We start from the raw sequence: 21,799 nt of genomic DNA, 5'->3' as shown, positions 1-21,799 counted from the left end.
AGATTGTAAGTTTTATAGTAATCTCTCCATGTCTATGCTTCTCTTTGTTTTCCTGCATTCTTTTGAGTCATTTTGGTTTTCTCTATAATTTTCTGTATCTTTTGCTGGTCTACTAGATCAACATTCTACATGTATCCGATAGTATGCATGTGTGCATGCTAAGTCGCACCAGTCGTGACCGACTCTGTGCAACCCCATGGACAGCAGCCCACCAGGCTCCTCTGCCCATGGGACTCTCCAGTCAAGAATAGTGGATTGGATTGCCATTTCCTTCTCCCATATCCTATAGTAGTTATCATTAAAATTTAGCAAAATGAAATCCTGATAACACCTAACTGCCATCAAATAATACAAGATCTTGAAATGGTGTAACTCTTATCAGCATCCCACCCCTAGCCACCTTACATGTTGTTGTCAGATGTTTTAATTCTACCATGATCTTCATCCCCTGGTCATTATAGTTAGTTTTGTGTTTCACACAGATGCTATTTGAAACTACTCATAAGCATACCATCTTCTTTTCTCCAAGATTCTTTTTTGTAAAACATATTTTCTAACAAATCATATCTTAGAGTAAACAGTACTGTGTTTGAAAATTCTTTCCCAGGAGACTATATTTATTTCACTATATTCTTTAATGGTAGTTAGGTGGGAATACAGTTTTAGGATGACAATAAATGTATCAGCATTTGGGAAATATTTTACTGTTATTTTTTGGGGGGGGCAACTCATATTACTGTTGAAATTTCTGCTTTCAGACTATTAAATAGCAAATTAATTTTTTTGCTATTTGTACAAATAATAGGGCTTCCCAGGTGGCACTAGTAGTAAAAGTATTTGCCTACAAATGCAGAAGACATAAGACATGCAGGTTCGATCCCTGGGTTGGGAAGAGCCTCTGGAGGAGGGCATGACAATCCACTCCAGTATTCTTGCCTGAAGAATCCCATGGACAGAGAAGCCTGGCAGGCTACAGTCCATAGGGTCGCAAAGAGTTGGACACGACTGAAGCAACTTAGCAGCAGCAGCATACTACTAATATTGCAAGATAAATTAAATATTAATTGAGATCATGTTAATTTGAGTTTACACTAAATTAATACTACATTTCTGGGCGTTTCAAGATGACCCTGATACTATCCTTGAAAATGAAAGTGTAAGTTGTTCAGTGGTTTCTGATTGAGCACAAGTTCTTTCACGTTGCAGGTGGATTCTTTACCATCTGAGCCACCAGGGAAGCCCAAGAATACTGGAGTAGGTAGCCTATCCCCTTCTCCAGCAGATCTTCCTGACCCAGGAATTGAACCTGGTCTCCTGCATTGCAGGTGGATTCTTTACCAGCTGAGCTACCAGGGAAGCCCGATACTATCCTTAGTATTCCTGTAATAAAGTCTAATAATAGAAATTAATCTATTAATCTACAAATAGATACAGTTTATGCAAATGGTAAATATTGTGACTGAGGCTTGTGAATTATGTTCAGGTAGATTTTAGAATACATCATTTGGTGCGGGGGGTGGAGGTGAGGGGAGAGAGTCAGATTATTATTAGCTAGAAAAGAAATAGTGGAAGGAGTATTCTGGTGAGAGAAAACTAAGTGAGAAAAGCCAATGGATATGCAGAAAACACAAATGTATGTATAACTACAGTCCGTTTCCATGACTTGAATACAGCATAAAAAGTAAGTATTCACCCCACTCTGGCATTCTTGCCTGGGAAATCCCATGAACAGAGGAGTCTGGTGGGCTATGATCTATACGATTGCAAAAAGTTGGAAACAACTTAGCAACTAACCAACAACAAGCTTATGGAGAGACAAATATTAAAGACCTTAAAGACAATGGTGCATACTGGTATATATCTTAGAAATAGTTAGCTCATAAAATGATCACATTTGCTAATAGATTGGATGTAGCAGCTAAGGGATATAGAAAAATCTTGAATGATTTTTAAGGTGAAGTTTGAGCAACTGTATGAATTTTACAGATGCCATCTTCCAATTTGGTCAGTTAGTGGGAGTTGCAGTTTAGTTAAAACTCTTATTAAAGGCAGGATATATAAATCCTGGTGTGTCCTTTAGGAGCACAGTACCCTGAAGATAACAGATGTTTGAAAATATGAATGTTCAGTGAAAGAAGTTTGTAACTGCACTATCTGCCCAAGATACTGATGCTGTTTGTTAGAGCTGAGTATCAGTCTATAAATTAAAGCTGGGGAAATAACAGTGAAGGGGTTGTTTACTTAATGCATCTGGAGGGAATGAGGAATGATATATACATGTACCCTTCTGAATAAAATATCCAAGGAATTACTAAACATAGGGCTTAATTTATGACCATAAAACTAAGAAATCATGGCAAATATCCTGACCACAGAGAATTTTGTTCCCATAAAACTCAACAACTTAACAGTAATTGGAAAGTTTCATGGTAAAGTATACTTGATGATTAGGAAAGTTGTTTAAATACTGTTTAACTAGAAATAAAACAGCGATATGAATAAAAATGACAAAAATCCCTTAAAATGTAAATATTTTGGATGCATTCTTTTATTTGGTAATTGTAATAGATTTAAGTCATCTGTTCAAAGATTATGATTCCCAATTTATAAATGACTCAAAGATCCTTAGTACAAATCATCCAGAGGGTATGTAATATCTGTCTCTTAAGTCACTGACATAGAAGAGTTGCTTGATATGAGAACTAAAGTATTTCAAATATTTTATTGAGAAAGATATCCATGATGGCTTCAATTGCTTCAAAGGAAAAAGTCTATTTTAAAAATATGATAGGGTAGTAATTAGTGGGTTGAATGAGAAGTTTGAGATGAGAAGAGAGGGTTTAGAATAATTAAACATAGAGGTTGATACATATACACTATTGATATTATGTATGAAATAGATAACTAATGACAATATACTGTATACCACAGGGAACTCTACTTAGTGTACTCTTGTGTCCTTAATGGGATGGAAGTACAAAAAGAGGAGGGGATATATGTATATGTGTATGTACATGTATGGGTTTCCCAGGTGGTGCTAGTGGTAAAGAACCCACATGCCAATGCAGGAGATGCGAGAAACTCAGGGAGATTCAATCCCTGGGTCAGGAAGATTCCCCGGAGGAGGGCAAGGTAGCCCAATCAAGTCTTCTTGCCTATAATTAAAACCTATTTATACTCGTCAACTAAATAATTGACAACTATTTCTCCCCCAAATATAAGAATTCACCTGACTCTCATATTCCTTCCTCTTTCCCAAGTCCTACATTGTGTTGATATTACCTAGACTTCAGTTCAGTCTCTTAGTCGTGTCTGACTCTTTGCGACCCCATGGACTGCAGCACACCAGGCCTCCCTGTCCATTGCCAACTCCCGGGGTTTACTCAAACTCATGTTCATTGAGTCGGTGATGCCATCCAACCATCTCATTCTCTGTCGTCCTCTTCTACTCCTGCCTTCAGTCTTTCCAGGATCAGGGGCTTGAGTCAGTTCTTCTCATCAGGTGACCAAAGTATTGGAGTTTCAGCTTTAGCATCAGTCCTTCCAATGAATATTCAGGACTGATTTCCTTTAGGATGGACTGGTTAGATCTCCTCGCTGTCCAAGAGACTCTCAAGAGTCTTCTCCAACGCCATAGTTCAAAAGCATCAGTTCTTTGGTGCTCACCTTTCTTTATAGTCCAACTCTCACATCCATACATGGCTACTGGAAAAACCATAGCTTTGACTAGATGGACCTTTGTTGGCAAAGTAATGTCTCTGCTTTTTAATATACTGTCTAGGTTGGTCATAATTTTTCTTCCAAGGAGCAAGTGTCTTTTAATTTCATGGTTGCAATCACCATCTGCAGTGATTTTGGAGCCCAAGAAAATAAAGTCTGTCACTGTTTCCACTGTTTCCCCATCTATTTGCCCTGATCATGAATCAAGGCAAATTGGAAGTGGTCAAACAGGAGATGGCAAGTGAACATCAACATTTTAGGAATCAGCGAACTAAAATGGACTGGAACGGGTGAATTTAACTCAGATGATCATTACATCTACTACTGTGGGCAGGAAACCCTTAGAAGAAATGGAGTAGCCATCATGGTCAACAAAAGAGTCCAAAATGCAATACTTGGATGGAATCTCAAAAACAACAGAATGATCTCTGTTAGTTTCCAAGGCAAACCATTCAATATCACAGTAATCCAAGTCTGACCAGTAAATCAATCCTGACCAGTGATGCTGAAGAATTTGAGTAGTTCTATGAAGAACTACAAGACCTTCAGAATTAACACCCAAAAAAGATGTCCCTTTCATTGTAGAGAACTGGAATGCAAAAGTAGGAGTCAGGAAATGCCTGGAGTAACAAGCAAATTTGGCCTTGGGGTATAGAATGAAACAGGGCAAAGGCTAACAGTGTTTTGCCAAGAGAACGCACTGGTCATAGCAAACACCCTCTTCCAACAACACAAGAGAAGACTCTACACATGGACATCACCGGATGGTCAACACCAAAATCAGACTGATTATATTCGTTGCAGCCAAAGATGGAGAAACTCTATACAGTCAGCAAAAACAAAACGGGAGCTGACTATGGCTCCGATCATGAACTCCTTATTGCCAAATTCAGACTTGAATTGAAGAAAGTAGGGAAAACCACTAGACAATTCAAGTATGACTTAAATCAAATCCCTTAAGATTATACAGAAGAAGTGACAAATAGATTTAAGGGATTAGATCTGATAGAGTGCCTAATGAACTATGGATGGAAGTTTGTGACATTGTACAGGAGCCAAGGATCAAGACCATCCCCAAGAGAAAGAAATGCAAAAAGGCAAATGGTTGTCTGAGGAGGCCTTACAAATAGCTGCAAATAGAGAAGAAGCAAAAGGCAAAGGAGAAAAGGAAAGATATACCCATTTGAATCCAGAGTTCCAAATAATAGCAAGGAGAGATAGGAAAGCCTTCCTCAGCAATCAACGCAAAGAAATAGGGGAAAACAATAGAATGGGAAAGTCTAGAGATTTCTTCAAGAAAATTAGAGATACCAATGGAACATTTCATGCAAAGATGGGCACAATAAATGACAGAAATGGTATGGACCTAATAGAAGCAGAAGATATTAAAAAGAGGTGACAAGAATACACAGGAGAACCATACAAAAAAGATTTTCACGACCCAGATTATCACAATGGTGTGATCACCAACCTAGAGCTAGAAATGGTGGAATGCGTGCGAAGTCAAGTGGGCCTTAGGAAACATCACACGAACAAAGATAATGGAGGTGATGGAATTCCAGTTGAGATATTTTAAGTCGTAAAAGATGATGCTGTGAAAGTACTACCTAGACTTACACTGTCTGAAAAACAGTCACTACCCTCATGTGGCTATTAAGGTTAACATTAATTAAACTAAATATAATTTAAACATTCAGTTCCACTGTCACAGAAGTCATATTTCAAGTATTCAATAACTATGTTGCTGGTGACTCCCATGTTGCAAGGTGATGATATAGAAGACATCCATCAAAACAGAAAGTTTTCTTGGATAGAATTACCTAGACTTTCAAATCAGGGAAATTATGAATACACTTTTGGGGGGGTTATAATGATTTTGTTTTAGGATACATACATTTTATCATTTTGCCCTTTAATACTGTTCACGGGGTTCTCAAGGCAAGTGTACTAAAGTGGTTTGCCATTCCTTTCTCCAGTGGACCACATTCGGCTGTGGTCCATGTGATCAGATCAACTAGTTTCCTGTGATTATGATTTCAGTGTGTCTGCCCTCTGATGCCCTCTCGCAATACCTACCGTCTTATTTGGGTTTCTCTTACTTTGGTTGTGGAAAATCTCTTCACAGCCGCTCCAGCAAAGTGCAGCCGCTGTACCTTACCGTGGACGAGGGGTATCTCGTCAAGGCCGCCCCTCCTGACCTTGAAAGTGGAGTAGCTCCTCTCTGCCCTCCTGCGCCCGCACAGCCACCGCCTGTTGGACGTGGGGCAGCTCCTCTTGGCCGCTGGCCCTGGCCTCAGGCCTGGGGTAGCTCCTCACGGCCGCGCCTCTTTGCCTGGTCGGTTGCACCGGGGCCGGGAGTCTCTCGCGTCTGCGCCGCCGGGGCCGGGCTTCTCTCGCATCTGCACCGACAGGGCCGGGCGTCTCTGGCATCTGCGCCGCTGGCGTCTCTCACTGCACAGTATGCTACTGGAGATCAGTGGAGAAGTAACTCTAGAAGGAATAAAGGGATGGAGCAAAAGCAAAACCAATACCCAGTTGTGGATGTGACTGATGATAGAAGCAAGGTCTGGTGCTGTAAAGAGCAATATTGCATAGGAACCTGGAATGTTAGGTCCATGAATCAAAGCAAATTGGAAGTGGTCAAACAGGAGATGGCAAGAGTGAACATAGACATTCTAGGAATCAGTGAATTAAAATGGACTGGAATGGGTGAATTTAACTCAGATGACCATTATATCTACTACTGTGGGCAGGAATCCCTTAGAAGAAATGGAGTAGCCATCATGGTCAATGAAAGAGTCCAAAATGCAGTACTTGGATGCAATCTTAAAAACGACAGAATGATTTCTGTTCGTTTCCAAGGCAAACCATTCAATATTACAGTAATCCAGGCCTATGCCCCAAACAGTAACGCTGAAGAAGCCGAAGTTGAACGGTTCTATGAAGACCTCCAAGACCTTTTAGAACTAACACCCAAAAAAGATGTCCTTTTCATTATAGGGGACTGGAATGCAAAAGTAGGAAGTCAAGAAACACCTGGAGTAACAGGCAAATTTGGCCTTGGAGCACGGAATGAAGCAGGGCAAAGGCTAATAGAGTTTTGCCAAGAGAATGCACTGGTCATAGCAAACACCCTCTTCCAACAACACAAGAGAAGACTCTACACATGGACATCACCAGATGGTCAACACTGAAATCAGATTGATTATATTCTTTGCAACCAAAGATGGAGAAGCTGTATACAGTTAGCGAAAACAAGACCAGGAGCTGACTGTGGCTCAGATCATGAACTCCTTATTGCCAAATTCAGACTGAAATTGAAGAAAGTAGGGAAAACCACTAGACCATTCAGATATGACCTAAATCAAATCCCTTATGATTATACAGTGGAAGTGAGAAATAAATTTAAGGGACTAGATCTGATTGATAGAGTGCCTGATGAACTCTGGACGGAGGTTCGTGACATTGTAAAGGAGACAGGGACCAAGACCATCCCCATGGAAAAGAAATGCAAAAAAGCAAAATGGCTGTCTGAGGAGGCCTTACAAATAGCTGTGAAAGGAAGAGAAGCGAAAAGCAAAGGAGAAAAGAAAAGTTATAAGCATCTGAATGCAGAGTTCCAAAGAATAGCAAGGAGAGATAAGAAAGCCTTCCTCAGTGATCAATGCAAAGAAATAGAGGAAAACAACAGAATAGGAAAAACAAGAGATCTTTTCAAGAAAATCAGAGATTCCAAGGGAACATTTCATGCAAAGATGGGCTCGATAAAGGACAGAAATGGTATGGACCTAACAGAAGCATAAGATATTAAGAAGAGGTGGCAAGAATACACAGAAAAACTGTACAAAAAAGATCTTCACGACCAAGATAGTCACGATAACGTGATCACTGACCTAGAGCCAGACATCTTGGAATGTGAAGTCAAGTGGGCCTTAGAAAGCATCACTACAAACAAAGCTAGTGGTGGTGATGGAAGTCCAGTTGAGCTATTTCAAATCTTGAAAGATGATGCTGTGAAAGTGCTGCACTCAATATGCCAGCAAATTTGGAAAACTCAGCAGTGGCCACAGGACTGGAAAAGGTCAGTCTTCATTCCAATCCCAAAGAAAGGCAATGCCAAAGAATGCTCAAACTACCACACAATTGACTCATCTCACACGCTAGTAAAGTCATGCTCAAAATTCTCCAAGCTAGGCTTCAGCAATATGTGAACTGAGAACTCCCATATGTTCAAGCAGGTTTTAGAAAAGGCAGAGGCACCAGAGATCAAATTGCCAACATCCACTGGATCATGGAGAAAGCAAGAGAGTGCCAGAAGAGCATCTATTTCTGCTTCATTGACTATGCCAAAGCCTTTGACTGTGCATCATGATAAACTATGGAAAATTCTGAAAGAGATGGGAATCCCAGACCACCTGACCTGCCTCTTGAGAAACCTGTATGCAGGTCAGGAAGCAACAGTCAGAACAGGACATGGAACAACAGACTGGTTCCAAATAGGAAAAGGAGTGTGTCAAGGCCGTATATTGTCACCTTGCTTATTTAACTTATATGCAGAATACATCATGAGGAACGCTGGGCTGGAAGAAGCACAAGCTGGAATCAAGATTGCTGGGAGAAATATCAATAATCTCAGATATGCTGATGACACTACCCTTATGGCAGAAAGTGAAGAGGAACTCAAAAGCCTCTTGATGAAAGTGAAAGAGGAGAGTGAAAAGGTTGGCTTGAAGCTCAACATTCAGAAAACAAAGATCATGGCATCTGGTCCCATCACTTCATGGGAAATAGATGGGAAAACAGTGGAAACAGTGTCAGACTTTATTTTTTGGGGCTCTAAGATCACTGCAGATGCTGATTGCAGCCATGAAATTAAAAGACGCTTACTCCTTGGAAGGAAATTTATGACCAACCTTGATAGTGTATTAAAAAGCAGAGACATTACTTTGCCAACCAAGGTCCGTCTAGTCAAGGCTATGGTTTTTCCCGTGGTCATGTATGGATGTGAGAGTTGGACTGTGAAGAAAGCTGATCGCTGAAGAATTGATGCTTTTGAACTGTGGTTTTGGAGAAGACTCTTGAGAGTCCCTTGGACTTCCAGGAGATCCAACCAGTCCATTCTAAGGGAGATCGAACCTGGGTGTTCATTGGAAGGACTGATGCCAAAGCTGAAACTGCAATACTTTGGCCACCTCATGCGACGAGTTGACTCACTGGAAAAGACTCTGATGCTGGGAAAGGTTGGGGGCGGGAGGAGAAGGGGACGACAGAGAATGAGATGGCTGGATGGCATCACCGACTCTGTGGACATGAGTTTGAGTGAACTCCAGGAGTTGGTGATGGACAGGGAGGCCTGGCGTGCTGTGATTCATGGGGTCACGGAGAGTTGGACACGACTGAGCGACTGAACTGAACATTTTATCAAGGTATTTGAGCATCTCTGTTTCATATATCTCTTGTGGTATACTCTGCATTTCCTTTCTTCCTATTTATTAATTTATATAAAAGGCCTTCAAGTGGGTCTTTATGTCATTAATTTTTATAACCCCTAATGCTTGAGAATATTTTTGAATTAAACTCTGATACTTGAATAAAGGCTTTGATTGGGCATAAAATCATAGTTCTAAGTTCTTTTCCTTCAATATTTAAAAATTGCTATTGTATTTTCTTTTTGCATCTATTACAGCTGTTGGAAAATATGGTATCAATATAATCTTGGTTGTTTTCTATGTGATATACTATTTTTGTTGTAATCATTGGATTTTTTTTTCTTTGTTTTAATGTTCCTAAAGTTTCTATAACTAGCCAGGGGCACAATTTTTTTAAAATGTTTTACTTCTCTTCTTTTGACTCTCCATGGTTTTTCTCACACCATGCTCTTTTCTCTTTCTTAAGTCTGGAAAATTCATTTCCATTATTCAAGTTATTTCCTTATCTCTACTTTTTTGAATTTTCTGTCTTTTGGGGAGTTCTATTATTTGGATTTTAACATTTCTACTCTCATTTATCTTTGGAAATGTTTGTTTCCTTAATGTGTTATTTTGGGGTCAACTATCTCATTTTTACATGACACTGTGGCTTATTCTACTAAGCAATACATGGAGAGATGGACAGCCTCAGATATTGTCAGTTAGAAAAGCCAGAAAGTGGGAAGTTGATGGGTCTCCCACAGGCTGAAATCCCTCAAAGACCGCGAAGCAAGTCAGTTACTCAACACTCACAGACAGTTCTCAGATCTTCACCTTTTGCACCTAAAGAAATAGCATTAGTAAGAAAAAGTCCTTACTTGTTAACTTCCTCTGTCAGTTTAGAGTTGGTGGGGTGAGAAAGCAACTTTCAGGGATTAGTCTCATTTTTTCTGAATTCTTACTGCTCAGGGTTTCTCTTTTGCCCTGATTTTATCCTTGAGTCTGCCAGGACTTATCCCAGTTGTGGTAGGTATAGTGGACAACACTGTGTAGTCAAGGCAAAGCTGGCGAACAGCCAGAGAAGCACAATACATCCTGTTCCTCTCTTATTTACTCTCTCACAGACTTGCCCAAGCTGCCTTCTGATCCAAGCCAAAACCACACACAGAAATCTAAAAACAAGCCCACACTCACTCCCACATTATCTAGGGAAGTCTTCCAGTTGTCTTAAGTTCTTCTTGGACTAAAGAAATAGTCAGCTGGGCCACATCAGCTTTTTGCTCCAAATCCCTGGATGATTTTTAAATATAAGCAAGATACGCATGTTTTCTTTCCTCACTAAATTAGTCCCTCAAAACCCCTTTCTAGTTATAAAACCGATTTGTATTGTTTTTTCCTATTTTTCCTATTTGCTTCTCTATTTAGTGTTTCAAGAAAAAAGCAGAAGCCTAAACCAAACAGCTCGTGTATCTTAGTTGTGAAACCCACACATTGCTAATTTAGGTATTATTTGAGGTCACTTGAGCCACTGCATGTGGAAGAGTTACCATCTCAAGAGAAATTAGAAGACTCAAATGTAAGTTTGATTATGGCATTATCTTCAGTTACAACAAAATAAAAGGTGCCTATGAGTCAGTTCTTTGCATCAGGTGGCCAAAGTATTAGAGCTTCAGCTTCAGCATCAGTCCTTCCAATGAATAGTCAGGACTGATCTCCTTTAGGATGGACTGGTTGGATCTCCTTGCAGTCCAAGGGACTCTCAAGAGTCTTCAACACCACAGTTCAAAAGCATCAATTCTTCAGCGTTCAGCTTTCTTTATGGTCCAACTCACACATCCATACATGACTCATTGGAAAAAACCCTGATGCTGGGAAAGACTGAAGTCAGAAGGAGAAGGGGAGGACAGAGGATGAAATGGTTGGATGGCATCACCAACTTGATGGACATGAGTTTGAGTAGGCTCAGGGTGTTGGTGATGGACAGGGAGGCCTGGCGGGCTGCAGTCTATGGGGTCGCAACAATTCAGACACAACTGAGTGACTGAAATGAACTGAAGATATCACTACACACCTACTAGAATGGTCCAAATCCAGAGCACTGACAGCATCAAATGCTGGGGAGGATGTAAAGCAATAGGAGCTCTCATTATATGCTAGTGGGAAAGCAAAAATTTTCAGCCACTTTGGAAGACAGGTTAGCACACCATACAGTCCAGCAATCTCACTCCTTGGTATTTAGCCAAATGAATGAAAACTTGTTTGTGCAAATACCTGAATATGGACAATTACAGCAGCTTTCTCATAACTGCCATAAATTGGAAGTAACTAAGATATCCTTTAGTAGTTGAATGGATAAATAAATAGCAGTATATCTAGAAATGGAATTTTATTCAGCAGTAAAAATAAATGCTCCTAGCCAGGCTTCAGCAATACGTGAACTGTGAACTTCCAGATGTTCAAGGAGGTTTTAGAAAAGGCAGAGGCACCAGAGATCAAATTTCCAACATCCGCTGGATCATGGAGAAAGCAAGAGAGTTTCAGAAAAACATCTATTTCTGCTTCATTGACTATGCCAAAGCCTTTGACTGTGTGGATCACAATAAACTGTGGAAAATTCTGAAAGAGGTGGGAATCCCAGACCACCTGACCTGCCTCTTGAGAAACCTGTATGCAGGTCAGGAAGCAACAGTTAGAACTGGACATGGAACAACAGACTGGTTCCAAATAGAAAAAGGAGTACATCAAGGTTGTATATTGTCACCGTGCTTATTTAACTTCTATGCAGAGTACATCATGAGGAACGCTGGGCTGGAAGAAGCACAAGCTGGAATCAAGATTGCGAGGAGAAATATCAATAACCTCAGATATGCAGATGACACCACCCTTATGGCAGAAAGTGAAGAGGAACTCAAAGGCCTCTTGATGAAAGTGAAAGAGGAGAGTGAAAAGGTTGGCTTGAAGCTCAACATTCAGAAAACGAAGATCATGGCATCTGGTCCCATCACTTCATGGGAAATAGATGGGGAAACAGTGGAAACAGTGTCAGACTTTATTTTTTTGGGCTCCAAAATCACTGCAGATGCTGATTGCAGCCATAAAATTAAAAGACGCTTACTCCTTGGAAGGAAAGTTATGACCAACCTAGATAGCAAATTAAAAAGCAGAGACATTACTTTGCCAACAAAGGTCCGTCTAATCAAGGCTATGATTTTTCCCATGGTCATGTATGGATGTGAGAGTTGGACTGAAGAAAGGTGATCACCGAAGAATTGATGCTTTTGAACTGTGGTGCTGGAGAAGACTCTTGAGAGTCCCTTGGACTGCAAGGAGATACAACCAGTCCATTCAAAAGGAGATCAGTCCTGGGTGTTCATTGGAAGGACTGATGCTAAAGCTGAAACTCCAATACTTTGGCTACCTCATGAGACAAGTTGATTCACTGGAAAAGACTCTGATGTTGGGAGGGATTGGGGGCCGGAGGAGAGGGGGACAACAGAGAATGATATGGCTGGATGGCATCACCGACTCGATAGACGTGAGTTTGAGTGCACTCCGGGAGTTGGTGATGGACAGGGAGGCCTGGCGCGCTGTGATTCATGGGGTTGCAAAGAGTCGGACATGACTGAGCAACTGAAATGAATTGAACTGAAAAATAAATGAACTACCGAGAATGAAAAGACATGGAAGAAGAAAATGCATATGGCCACGTGACAGAAGTCGATATGAGAAAAGTTACATATCTTTTTATTTCAACTGTATGAGATTCTGGAAAAAAAGAAAATTTTGGAAACAATAAAAGGATCAATGGTTTCCAGGTGCTAGGGGTGTGGGAGGAAAGAATCTGCAGGAAAAAGAGGCAAGTACATTACAAATACTTCCCAGGTGGCTCAGTGGTCAAGAATCTGTCTGCCAATGCAGCAGATGCAGGTTTGATCTCTGGGTCAGTTTGGTCCCTGGGTCAGGAAGATCCCCTGAAGAAGGAAATGGCAACCCAGCAACCCACTCCAGTATTCTTGCCTGGCAAATCCCATGGACAGAGGAGCCTGGGAGGCCACAGTCCATGGGGTTCCAAAAGAGTCAGACATGACTTAGAGACTAAACAATAACAACCATACAAATACTTTGTCTAGTACTCTAATGGTGGATATATGGCATCGTTGTGTGTTTGTCCAATTCCTAGAACACATAACACTAAGGTAAAGTAAGGAAAGGTGAAGTTGCTCATTCATGTCCGACTCTTTGCAACCCCATGGACTGTAGCCTACCAGGCTCTTCCATCCATGGGATTTTCCAGGCAAGAGTACTGGAGTGGGTTGCCATTTCCTTCTCCAGAGGATCTTCCTGATCCAGGGATTGAACCCAGGTCTCTTGCATTGTAGTCAGACGCTTTACCGTCTGAGCCACTAAAGATGGACCCTAATGTAAATTAAGGATTTTGAATTGTAATGATATGTCAATGTAGTTTCATCTACTATGACAAATGTACAACTCCCATGGGGAATGTTGATAATGGGGAGGTTGTGCATGTGAGGGGCAGTGGGTATATGGGAAATCTCTGTACCTTCCACTCAATTTTACTGTGAATCTAAAACAGCTCTAGAAAATAAAATCTTTGTCTCTTCTCTTCAGCCATGGGAATGAACCAAAATAAAATGAGTGAACTATGAGTGTTTGCTGCAGCTAATCAGATTATCCAATTGCTTTGGTTTCTGCCATAGTTGCATAGAGGCTTCCCTTGCTGTTCAGTGGTAAATAATCTGCCTGCAATTAAGAAGTTAGATTCCTGGGTCAGGAAGATTCCCTGGAGGAGCACATGGCAGCCCACTGCAGTATTCTTGTCTGGAGAATCCCATGAACAGAGAAGCCTGGCGGGCTGCAGTTCATAGGTTCACAAAGACTGAAGTAACTGAGCACGCATGCATAGTTTCATATATTTTGTTGCTTATACTTGATATCCTTATACAAATTTCTTATTCAGCAACCACCAAGATAAATATAATCATCTCAAATATAAATCCAGTACTCTTGCCTGGAAAATCCCATGGATGGAGGAGCCTGGTGGGCTGCAGTCCATGGGGTCGCTAAGAGTCGGACATGACTGAGCGACTTCACTTTCACTTTTCCCTTTCATGCATTGGAGAAGGAAATGGCAACCCACTCCAGTGTTCTTGCCTGGAGAATCCCAGGGACGGGGCAGCCTGGTGGGCTGCCGTCTATGGGGTCGCACAGAGTTGGACACAACTGAAGTGACTCAGCAGCAGCAGCAAATATAAATATTGCTTGTTTTTGATTCTTTACAAGTTGTTTCTGTTAAGAGGACCAGGTTCCTCTGTCCATGGGCTTCTCCAGGCAAGAATACTGAAGTAGGTTGTCATGCCTTTTTCCAGGGGATCTTCCCTACCCAGTGATCCAAACTGTATCTCCTGCATTGCAGGTGGATTCTTGACCGCTGAGCCGCCAGGGAAGCATTTACATGGCACTAGCAATGGCAAGCCACTCCAGTACTCTTGCCTAGAAAATCGCATGGACAGAGGAGCCTGGTGGGCTGCAGTCCATGGGGTCGCTACTAGTCGGACACGACTGAGCGACATCACTTTCACACATTGGAGAGGGAAATGGCAACCCACTCCAGTGTTCCTGCCTGGAGAATCCCAGGGACAGCGGAGCCTGGTCGGCTGCCATCTATGGGGTCGCACAGAGTCGGACACGACTGAAGCGACTTAGCAGCAGCAGCAGCAGCAGCAGCAGCCTATTTATTCTGCAGATTCATTCCTCCCACACCCCTAGCCAAGCAGGAAAAACTGTGTTCCTTCTGAATCATTGATTTTTATAATTTGGTTGGCTGGTTTGTTTTCCCAGTAGTCATGTATGCTACTGTGAGAGTTGAACCATAAAGAAGGCTAAGTGCCGAAGAATTGATGCTTTTGAACTGTGGTGTTGGAGAAGGCTCTTGAGAATCCCTTGGACTGCAAGGAGATCCAATCAGTCCATCGTGAAGGAAATCAATCCCAAATATTCATTGGAAGGACTGATGCTGAAGCTGAAGCGCCAATACTTTGACCACCTGATGAGAAGGGCTAATTCATTAGAAAAGACCCTGATACTGGGAAAGACTAAAGGCAAGAAGAGAAAGGGACAACAGAGAACAAGATGGCTGTGGCATCACTGACCTGATGGACATGAGTTTGAGCTAGCTCTGGAAGTTGGTGATGGACAGGGAAACCTGGCATGCTGCAGTCCATGCAGTTGCAAAGGACTGAGCGACTGAACTGAACTTAGCTAGCTGGCTTTGTCCTGTTTATGTAATTTTATTATCCTTGTTGATAGCACAATAATTTTACTTTATGGATGCTATAAATCTCCTATCAATCTTGTTTACTTCTCTTGTTTGCTTTTTTTTTTCCTATAGTTTGGAAGAGAACTTGGAGCACATACTTATCAACCATGTAAGGCTGTATGTTTTATATTTCACTGGTCTCATCTTACCCATGGCTTTATGGTTTCTGGAACATTCTTGCTTTTTTTCTCTAGATGAGATTTTTATTTTTTTTAACTTTTTATTTTGTATTAAGATATATCCAAGTAACACACAATGTTATGATAATTTCAGGTAAACAGCGAAAGGACTCAGCCATATATACTCATGTATCCAGTCTCCCCCAAAATCCCCTCCCACCCAGGCTGCCACTTAACATTGAACAGAGTTCCCTGTGCTAAAAGTAGATCCTTTTTGGTTACCCATTCTAAATATAACAGTGTGTACATGTCCACCCCCAAATCCCTAACTATCCATTCCCTCCATCCTTTCCCTGGACAACCATTGAAATATCTTGTTTTGTTTTCTAATTTTCCTGTGTTTTTTTTTTTATGTTTTTTGAAACCTGCTCAATTTGTGTGTGCAATGTATATAAATATGTAAAAAGACTCAAAAATAAGTATTTTATTCAGTCTAATCTTGATAAACCTGCTGAACCATGACTTTATACATGATATCATTGAATCTCATTATCTTCCTAGAATGTCCCTTTCTTTTAATTTCCTTTATAGGCCTGACAAACCTACTCTTTTAAGGTTTAAACGGCACCTTCCTGAGAAACTTCTCATTCCCTTCTTTGACAAATATTTCCCATTAGCTCCCTTATGCTGTTATTTTAGCAATGATTATATTTCCATACTTATTTATGGCTTTTTTAGAATGAGGCTGTGAGCCCTGGGACAGCATGGAAAGAGGTTAATCTTTCTGGCCTCAAGGTCAACATAATATAAATAAACTGGAATTTTTATAAATGTTTTAATTAAAGAACAAAAAACACAGGTAAGTGTAAGTTGCATAATGCACAAATCTAGAATCTGGACAGAAGACTTCTGTTAAGGACTTGTTGAGTATATAACATTTTCCAGACTCTTTGCTCATCACTAGTGGCCAGAATGGAGAGAAAAAATAGTAGTGGACAGCAAAGAGACATAAGATTTGACTTCAACATCAGACAATTGTCACTAGTAATATTGTAGAAAAGAAATGATAGCTGGAGATAAAATGGAATTTCCATACTTAGTAATGTAACATTAAATGTGCTTTCCTGTGCAAGATAGTTTTGCTGTAGACAGTTTGTATAGAAGGAACTAAAATTTTCGAGTCAGAAGAGTTGGGTTTGAGTCCCTATTTCAACACTTTCTAGCTGAGTAATCTAGAGAAAAATAAACTATTCTCATTTTATCTTTGTTTTCTCATCTGTAAAATGCATGCTTGCATGCTTAGTTGCTTAGTCATGTCTGATTCTTTGTGACCCCATGGACTATAGTCCACCAGGCTCTTCTGCCCATGGGATTCTCCAGGCAAGAATACTGGAATGGGTTGCCATTTCCTTCTCCAGGGATTATTCCTGACCCAGGGATTGAACCCAGGTCTCCTGCATTATAGGCAGATTCTTTACCATCTGAGCTACCAGGGAAGCCCCAGTGAAGACAATGTTAGATGAATTAAATGAAGACATCTGTGCACACATATATACACAGACTTGTATAAATCATATTGCATTCTATAATTGTAAATTTTTACGCTACTCTAATGGCAACCCACTCCAATACTCTTGCCTGGAAAATCCCATGGACAGAGAAGCCTAGTAGGCTACAGTCTGTGGGGTCACAAAGAGTCGGACACTACTGAGTGACTTCACTATACACTATGGTATTCTAACCTTTTTTTAAAAATTGCCAGATTTACAGTTTTAATTTTGCTTTTTTATAAAAGTTTTATACACTCAGTGCTTGTTGATTTCCCACAACTATCATTTCAGGGTCGTTTCACATGGCAACCCCAAATCTAGGACAGTGTTCAGTTTAACCCAGAAGTTTTGGCTGAGATTTAGATGTAATGGAAGAAGAGGAATATGAATGAGGATATGAAGCAAATTCTAAAAGCACTTCATAGGCAGAATAAGCACAAAGAAAAATAGAGTCTCACTGATGAAATATCTACAAATAATAAGTAACTCGGCCCTACTTCCTGCTCAAAGACATGTGAAACAGTAGCCACAGCCTTGACAAAGCCAAGAATGCAATTATCTTATGGGTAGATCCTTGACATATGGACATTATCTGCCCTTCTACACAATGGACATTTCTCTTCTTTTCTCTTTTTCTTTTTAAGTTTTCATAGAAAAATGCATGTCTTAGAAAATCCTATTTAGATATTGGCAATTTATGAATTGTTGATTTCATTTCATAGGTGTGGAAATTTAAAGATACCCACAGAGTTCAAGTGATTTACTAAGTCTAAAAGATTAGTTAATGGTAGAGCCAGGGGAACTGTCTCTGCTTTTATCCCTGTGTATTGTATATTTCCCGCACATAGCAATTTTGCTGTTGTTGTTCAGTCACTAAGTTGCATCCAACTTTTTGTGACCCCATGGATTGAAGCATGCCAGGCTTCCCTGTCCTTCACCATCTCCTGGAATTTGCTCAAACTCACGCTCATTGAGCTGGTGACGCCATGTTTTGTTTTCTAATTTTCCTGGGTTTTTTTTTTATGCTTTTTGAAACCTGCTCAATTTGTGTGTGCAATGTATATAAATATGTAAAAAGACTAGATAGCAGTGGGACATGCCATCTCAACCCTCCAACTGTGGATGCACCTGTAACTCCACCTCCTCCATCTGCAGTAATGGTACCCACACCTCCAAATCAATCAACCACTGGTAAGGAAATGAGATTATTGTGATTGATTTAGTGTGACAGAAATTTCTTCAGGAGATGGAGTTAGAATTACCATTAATTTTTAAAAAATTTTTATATTGGAATATATTTGATTTACAAAGGTTGGGGGCGGGAGGAGAAGGGGACGACGGAGAATGAGATGGCTGGATGGCATCACCGACTCTGTGGACATGAGTTTGAGTGTACTCCGGGAGTTGGTGATGGACAGGGAGGCCTGGCGTGCTGTGATTCATGGGGTCGCGGAGAGTCGGACACGACTGAGCGACTGAACTGAACTGAACTGAACTGACAATGTTGTGTTAATTTTAGGTATACAGTATAAGTGATTTAATTATACACACTCATGTATCTACAGAGGATGAGATGGTTGGATAGCATCACCGACTCAATTAACATGAGTTTGAGCAAGCTCTGGAAGATGGTAAAAGACAGGGAAGCCTGGCATGCTACAGTCCATTATGTCACAAAGAGTTGGACACGACTGAGTGACTGAGCAACAACATATATCTGTTCCTTTTCAGATCCTTTTCCCATAAAGGTTATTACAGAGATTTTTTTTAATATGAAAAAAAAATTTGAGTTCTGAAAGGGAAGAAAGTTTTAGTAGGCAATCTACCAACTCTGTTCCATCACTAGTCAACTAAGCCTATGGTTACTGGTGGCAATGTGATTGCAGTGTTGAAAAACCATTTGATTACTTTTAAAATGCTGGTGATCTGGATGTTTATGCAAGATCTCCCAATTTTTAAATATTGGCAATACATTCAAAACATTTCAAACTTTTTTGGCCAAAATCATTCAGGCCAAATAAAATAAATCTGCAGTCCAAAAACATCTTGCAAGTCACCAATTTATAAACTTTGGTTTATGTTAGTAATTTATTTCTGGTTTATGTTATTAATTTATTTAACTAAAACTTTTCTACTTAGTAATGTTCACTTTATGATTGCCAGTAACTGAATTATACAAATTTCTATAAAAATTTAGTTAATAAAGTCTTAATCAATTGTAGTGAACTTCCGATTACACAGCTAATAAGGACTGCAGAAGATAATGTAGGAAAAAGATATTATATAAACCAGAGAAGGTTTTTGTAACTAAGGGTTCTAATTTGACAGTTTCATGGTTCAAACAGTTAAGATGTTGCTAGTTATCTAATGATGAGTATGTAATTTTCTCCTAGTTTCCTGTGATTTCTTATTTTTTATCTTCATTAGAGGGTGAATTAATTCCTAGCAAGTGAGAAAATAAAGGTGCACAAGTCCTTTAACAAATATTAGCCAGCATCATGGTCAAAAATAGGGTGTGGGAAAGATTAGGAAATTCACCTAATTAGAGATATCAGCTTCATAGGTCATTCTTTAGAATCATCCTTTTTCCCATAAGTATGGAGAACAGAAAATTTTAATTCATACAAAGATTATCAAGAGTATGTCTCTCTTGAAATTTTGGGTCGTTAAAGTATAATCAAGAAATAGTGGCCTTGCTGGGTATCGATGGCAAATAATAGTGAGGAAGTAAGTATGTTTCTCTTCCATCCAGATTGTCCAGTCTTCCAAGTTGATCATTTACCCAGCAACATTTGCTTAGGTGTTCTTCAGATTTTTGGATTGGAGTCCTAAAGAAAGACAAAACTCTTAAATAATGAATTTTTCCTAAAAATGTAGATATTCTATAACCTTTAACTATTAAGAAGTTAAAATGAATTCTTTGTAGTCACACGTCCTTTTCTATAGATTCTGTGATACTTCACAATGAAAGAGTGGAAACACAGGAGGGTAGAGAAAGAAAAAGAGAAAAACATCACACTGGTATCCAACTATCCATATGGGTACTTATAGGAAAGAAGGCAGGGAACAGAAGAACAGTGATGTCATGCTGAGTGTTTTTCTGTGGGAAATTTTCTCCATCTCACTAACCCTGGGTAATATTTCTGAGAAAACAAAGAATATTGGGGTCATCACTTTCTAGTAAAGACCCTTACATCTTCTTTCTCTTGGTTATTGTCCAAACTAGAGGGCAGACAGATACTAAAGCCTATTGCACAATTATAGAGATACTGTCCTCAGTGAACATCTTCTTGGAAGACATGGTTAGAATTTCTGTCCTTGATTCTAGGAGTGCTACAAGATTGTAACAGTTTGACTATGTATCACTAATCTTAGGTTTAGACCCTGGATTATCTTTGAAAACAGAAGAAAGTCCTTTTATGTTTCTATGCTATAATAGAAACAAAAATAATGGTCGGCATTAAAAATGCTATTCAATTCTTGTTTTTACTGTACTCATTTCCTTATTTCAGTCATTCCTTACATCCTTGTCACTTACTTTTTTAAAAAGATTTTTTTTGATGTGGACCATTTTTAGAGACTACTGAATTTGTTACAATATTGCTTCTGTTTCTGTTTTTTTTTTTTTTTAATGTTTTGGTTCTTTGGCCATGAGGCATGTGGGATCCTAGGACCCCAGTCAGAGACTGAACCTGTACCCTCACATTGGAAGGTGAAGTCCCGACCACTAGGGAAGTCTCAGCCATTTATTTTAATTTCTACTCTCAGGGTCCGGTACAGATTCCCACCACTTAGTCAGGGGATTTTCCTCATACTGTACCATTTGTACCCCATTCCTTATCCCTTTACCATACTTTTCTCTGTAGTATCATCCACTTTGGCACCCATCATATATGAGGTGTTCCATGGGCTTCCCTAGTGGCTCAGACGGTAAAAAATCTGCCTGCAATGTGGGAGACCTGGGTTCAGTCTCTGAGTTAGGAAGATACCCTGGAGGGGGGCATGGTAACCCAGCTCAGTATTCTTGCCTGGAGAATCCCTATGGACAGAGGGTCACAAAGAGTCAGACACGACTGAGCAACTAAGTACACACGGCACAGGTGCTCCATATGTGTATGACTTGCTTTCCCAGCAAAAATGTAAAAATCATTGAGAAAATGACCTTAAATTTTAGTTCCTTCTGATTTACTCACAATAGAGTACCAAGTAGGAGGCAAGAGTCTCAGGATCGAGTTGAGTGAATGACTCTACCTCTTCACGGGTGTTGGCTTTTATTCTGAATTTGCCTTTATGGACTCTTTTTCATACACTTCCTCCTCTAGAAAACTGTGACTAGTAGAGGCCTTTTTCTATCTAGAATAAGGAAGTAAAATCTAACTTATAATACAGTTTTATGTCCTCCAAACTATGCATCTAGAGACTATCCTTTGAAGGAGACAATGCATCTTCTACAGCAGAATCATGTATCCCTTTTTAACAATTACATAACAGAACTATTTTTAACAGTCAAAAATAATAGCCATACTAATTTACAGATAGTGAGGAGGTCTTGCTTTCTCCAATATTCCTTTGGGCTATGATCTCTCAAGTTAGAGTATCCTAAAATGCAACCCAGAGTTTGGAAGACATCATTCACATTGGGCACAAGAGTTCTTTCAAACATTG

The 21,799-nt window shown here is 40.0% G+C and overlaps 1 protein-coding gene across 2 annotated transcripts in view; it reads right to left on the bottom strand.

The window, feature by feature from the left end:
• Window positions 1-18,648: 18,648 nt before the first annotated feature.
• Window positions 18,649-21,799, bottom strand: part of ADAM28 (ADAM metallopeptidase domain 28) — a 78,034-nt gene continuing 74,883 nt past the window's right edge. For both annotated transcript variants that reach the window (XM_055427238.2, XM_055427239.2), the window contains exon 22: window positions 18,649-19,962. In XM_055427238.2, coding sequence (XP_055283213.1) covers window positions 19,942-19,962 — 21 coding nt within the window. In that variant the 3' untranslated portion in view covers window positions 18,649-19,941. The remainder of the gene's footprint in view (window positions 19,963-21,799) is intronic.

This window comes from Moschus berezovskii, chromosome 7 (genome assembly GCF_049115385.1).
Source record: "Moschus berezovskii isolate FMDL1 chromosome 7, NW_MosBer_1.0, whole genome shotgun sequence".
Lineage (NCBI taxonomy): Eukaryota > Metazoa > Chordata > Mammalia > Artiodactyla > Moschidae > Moschus > Moschus berezovskii.
This window is presented reverse-complemented; position numbering and strand designations above follow the sequence as displayed.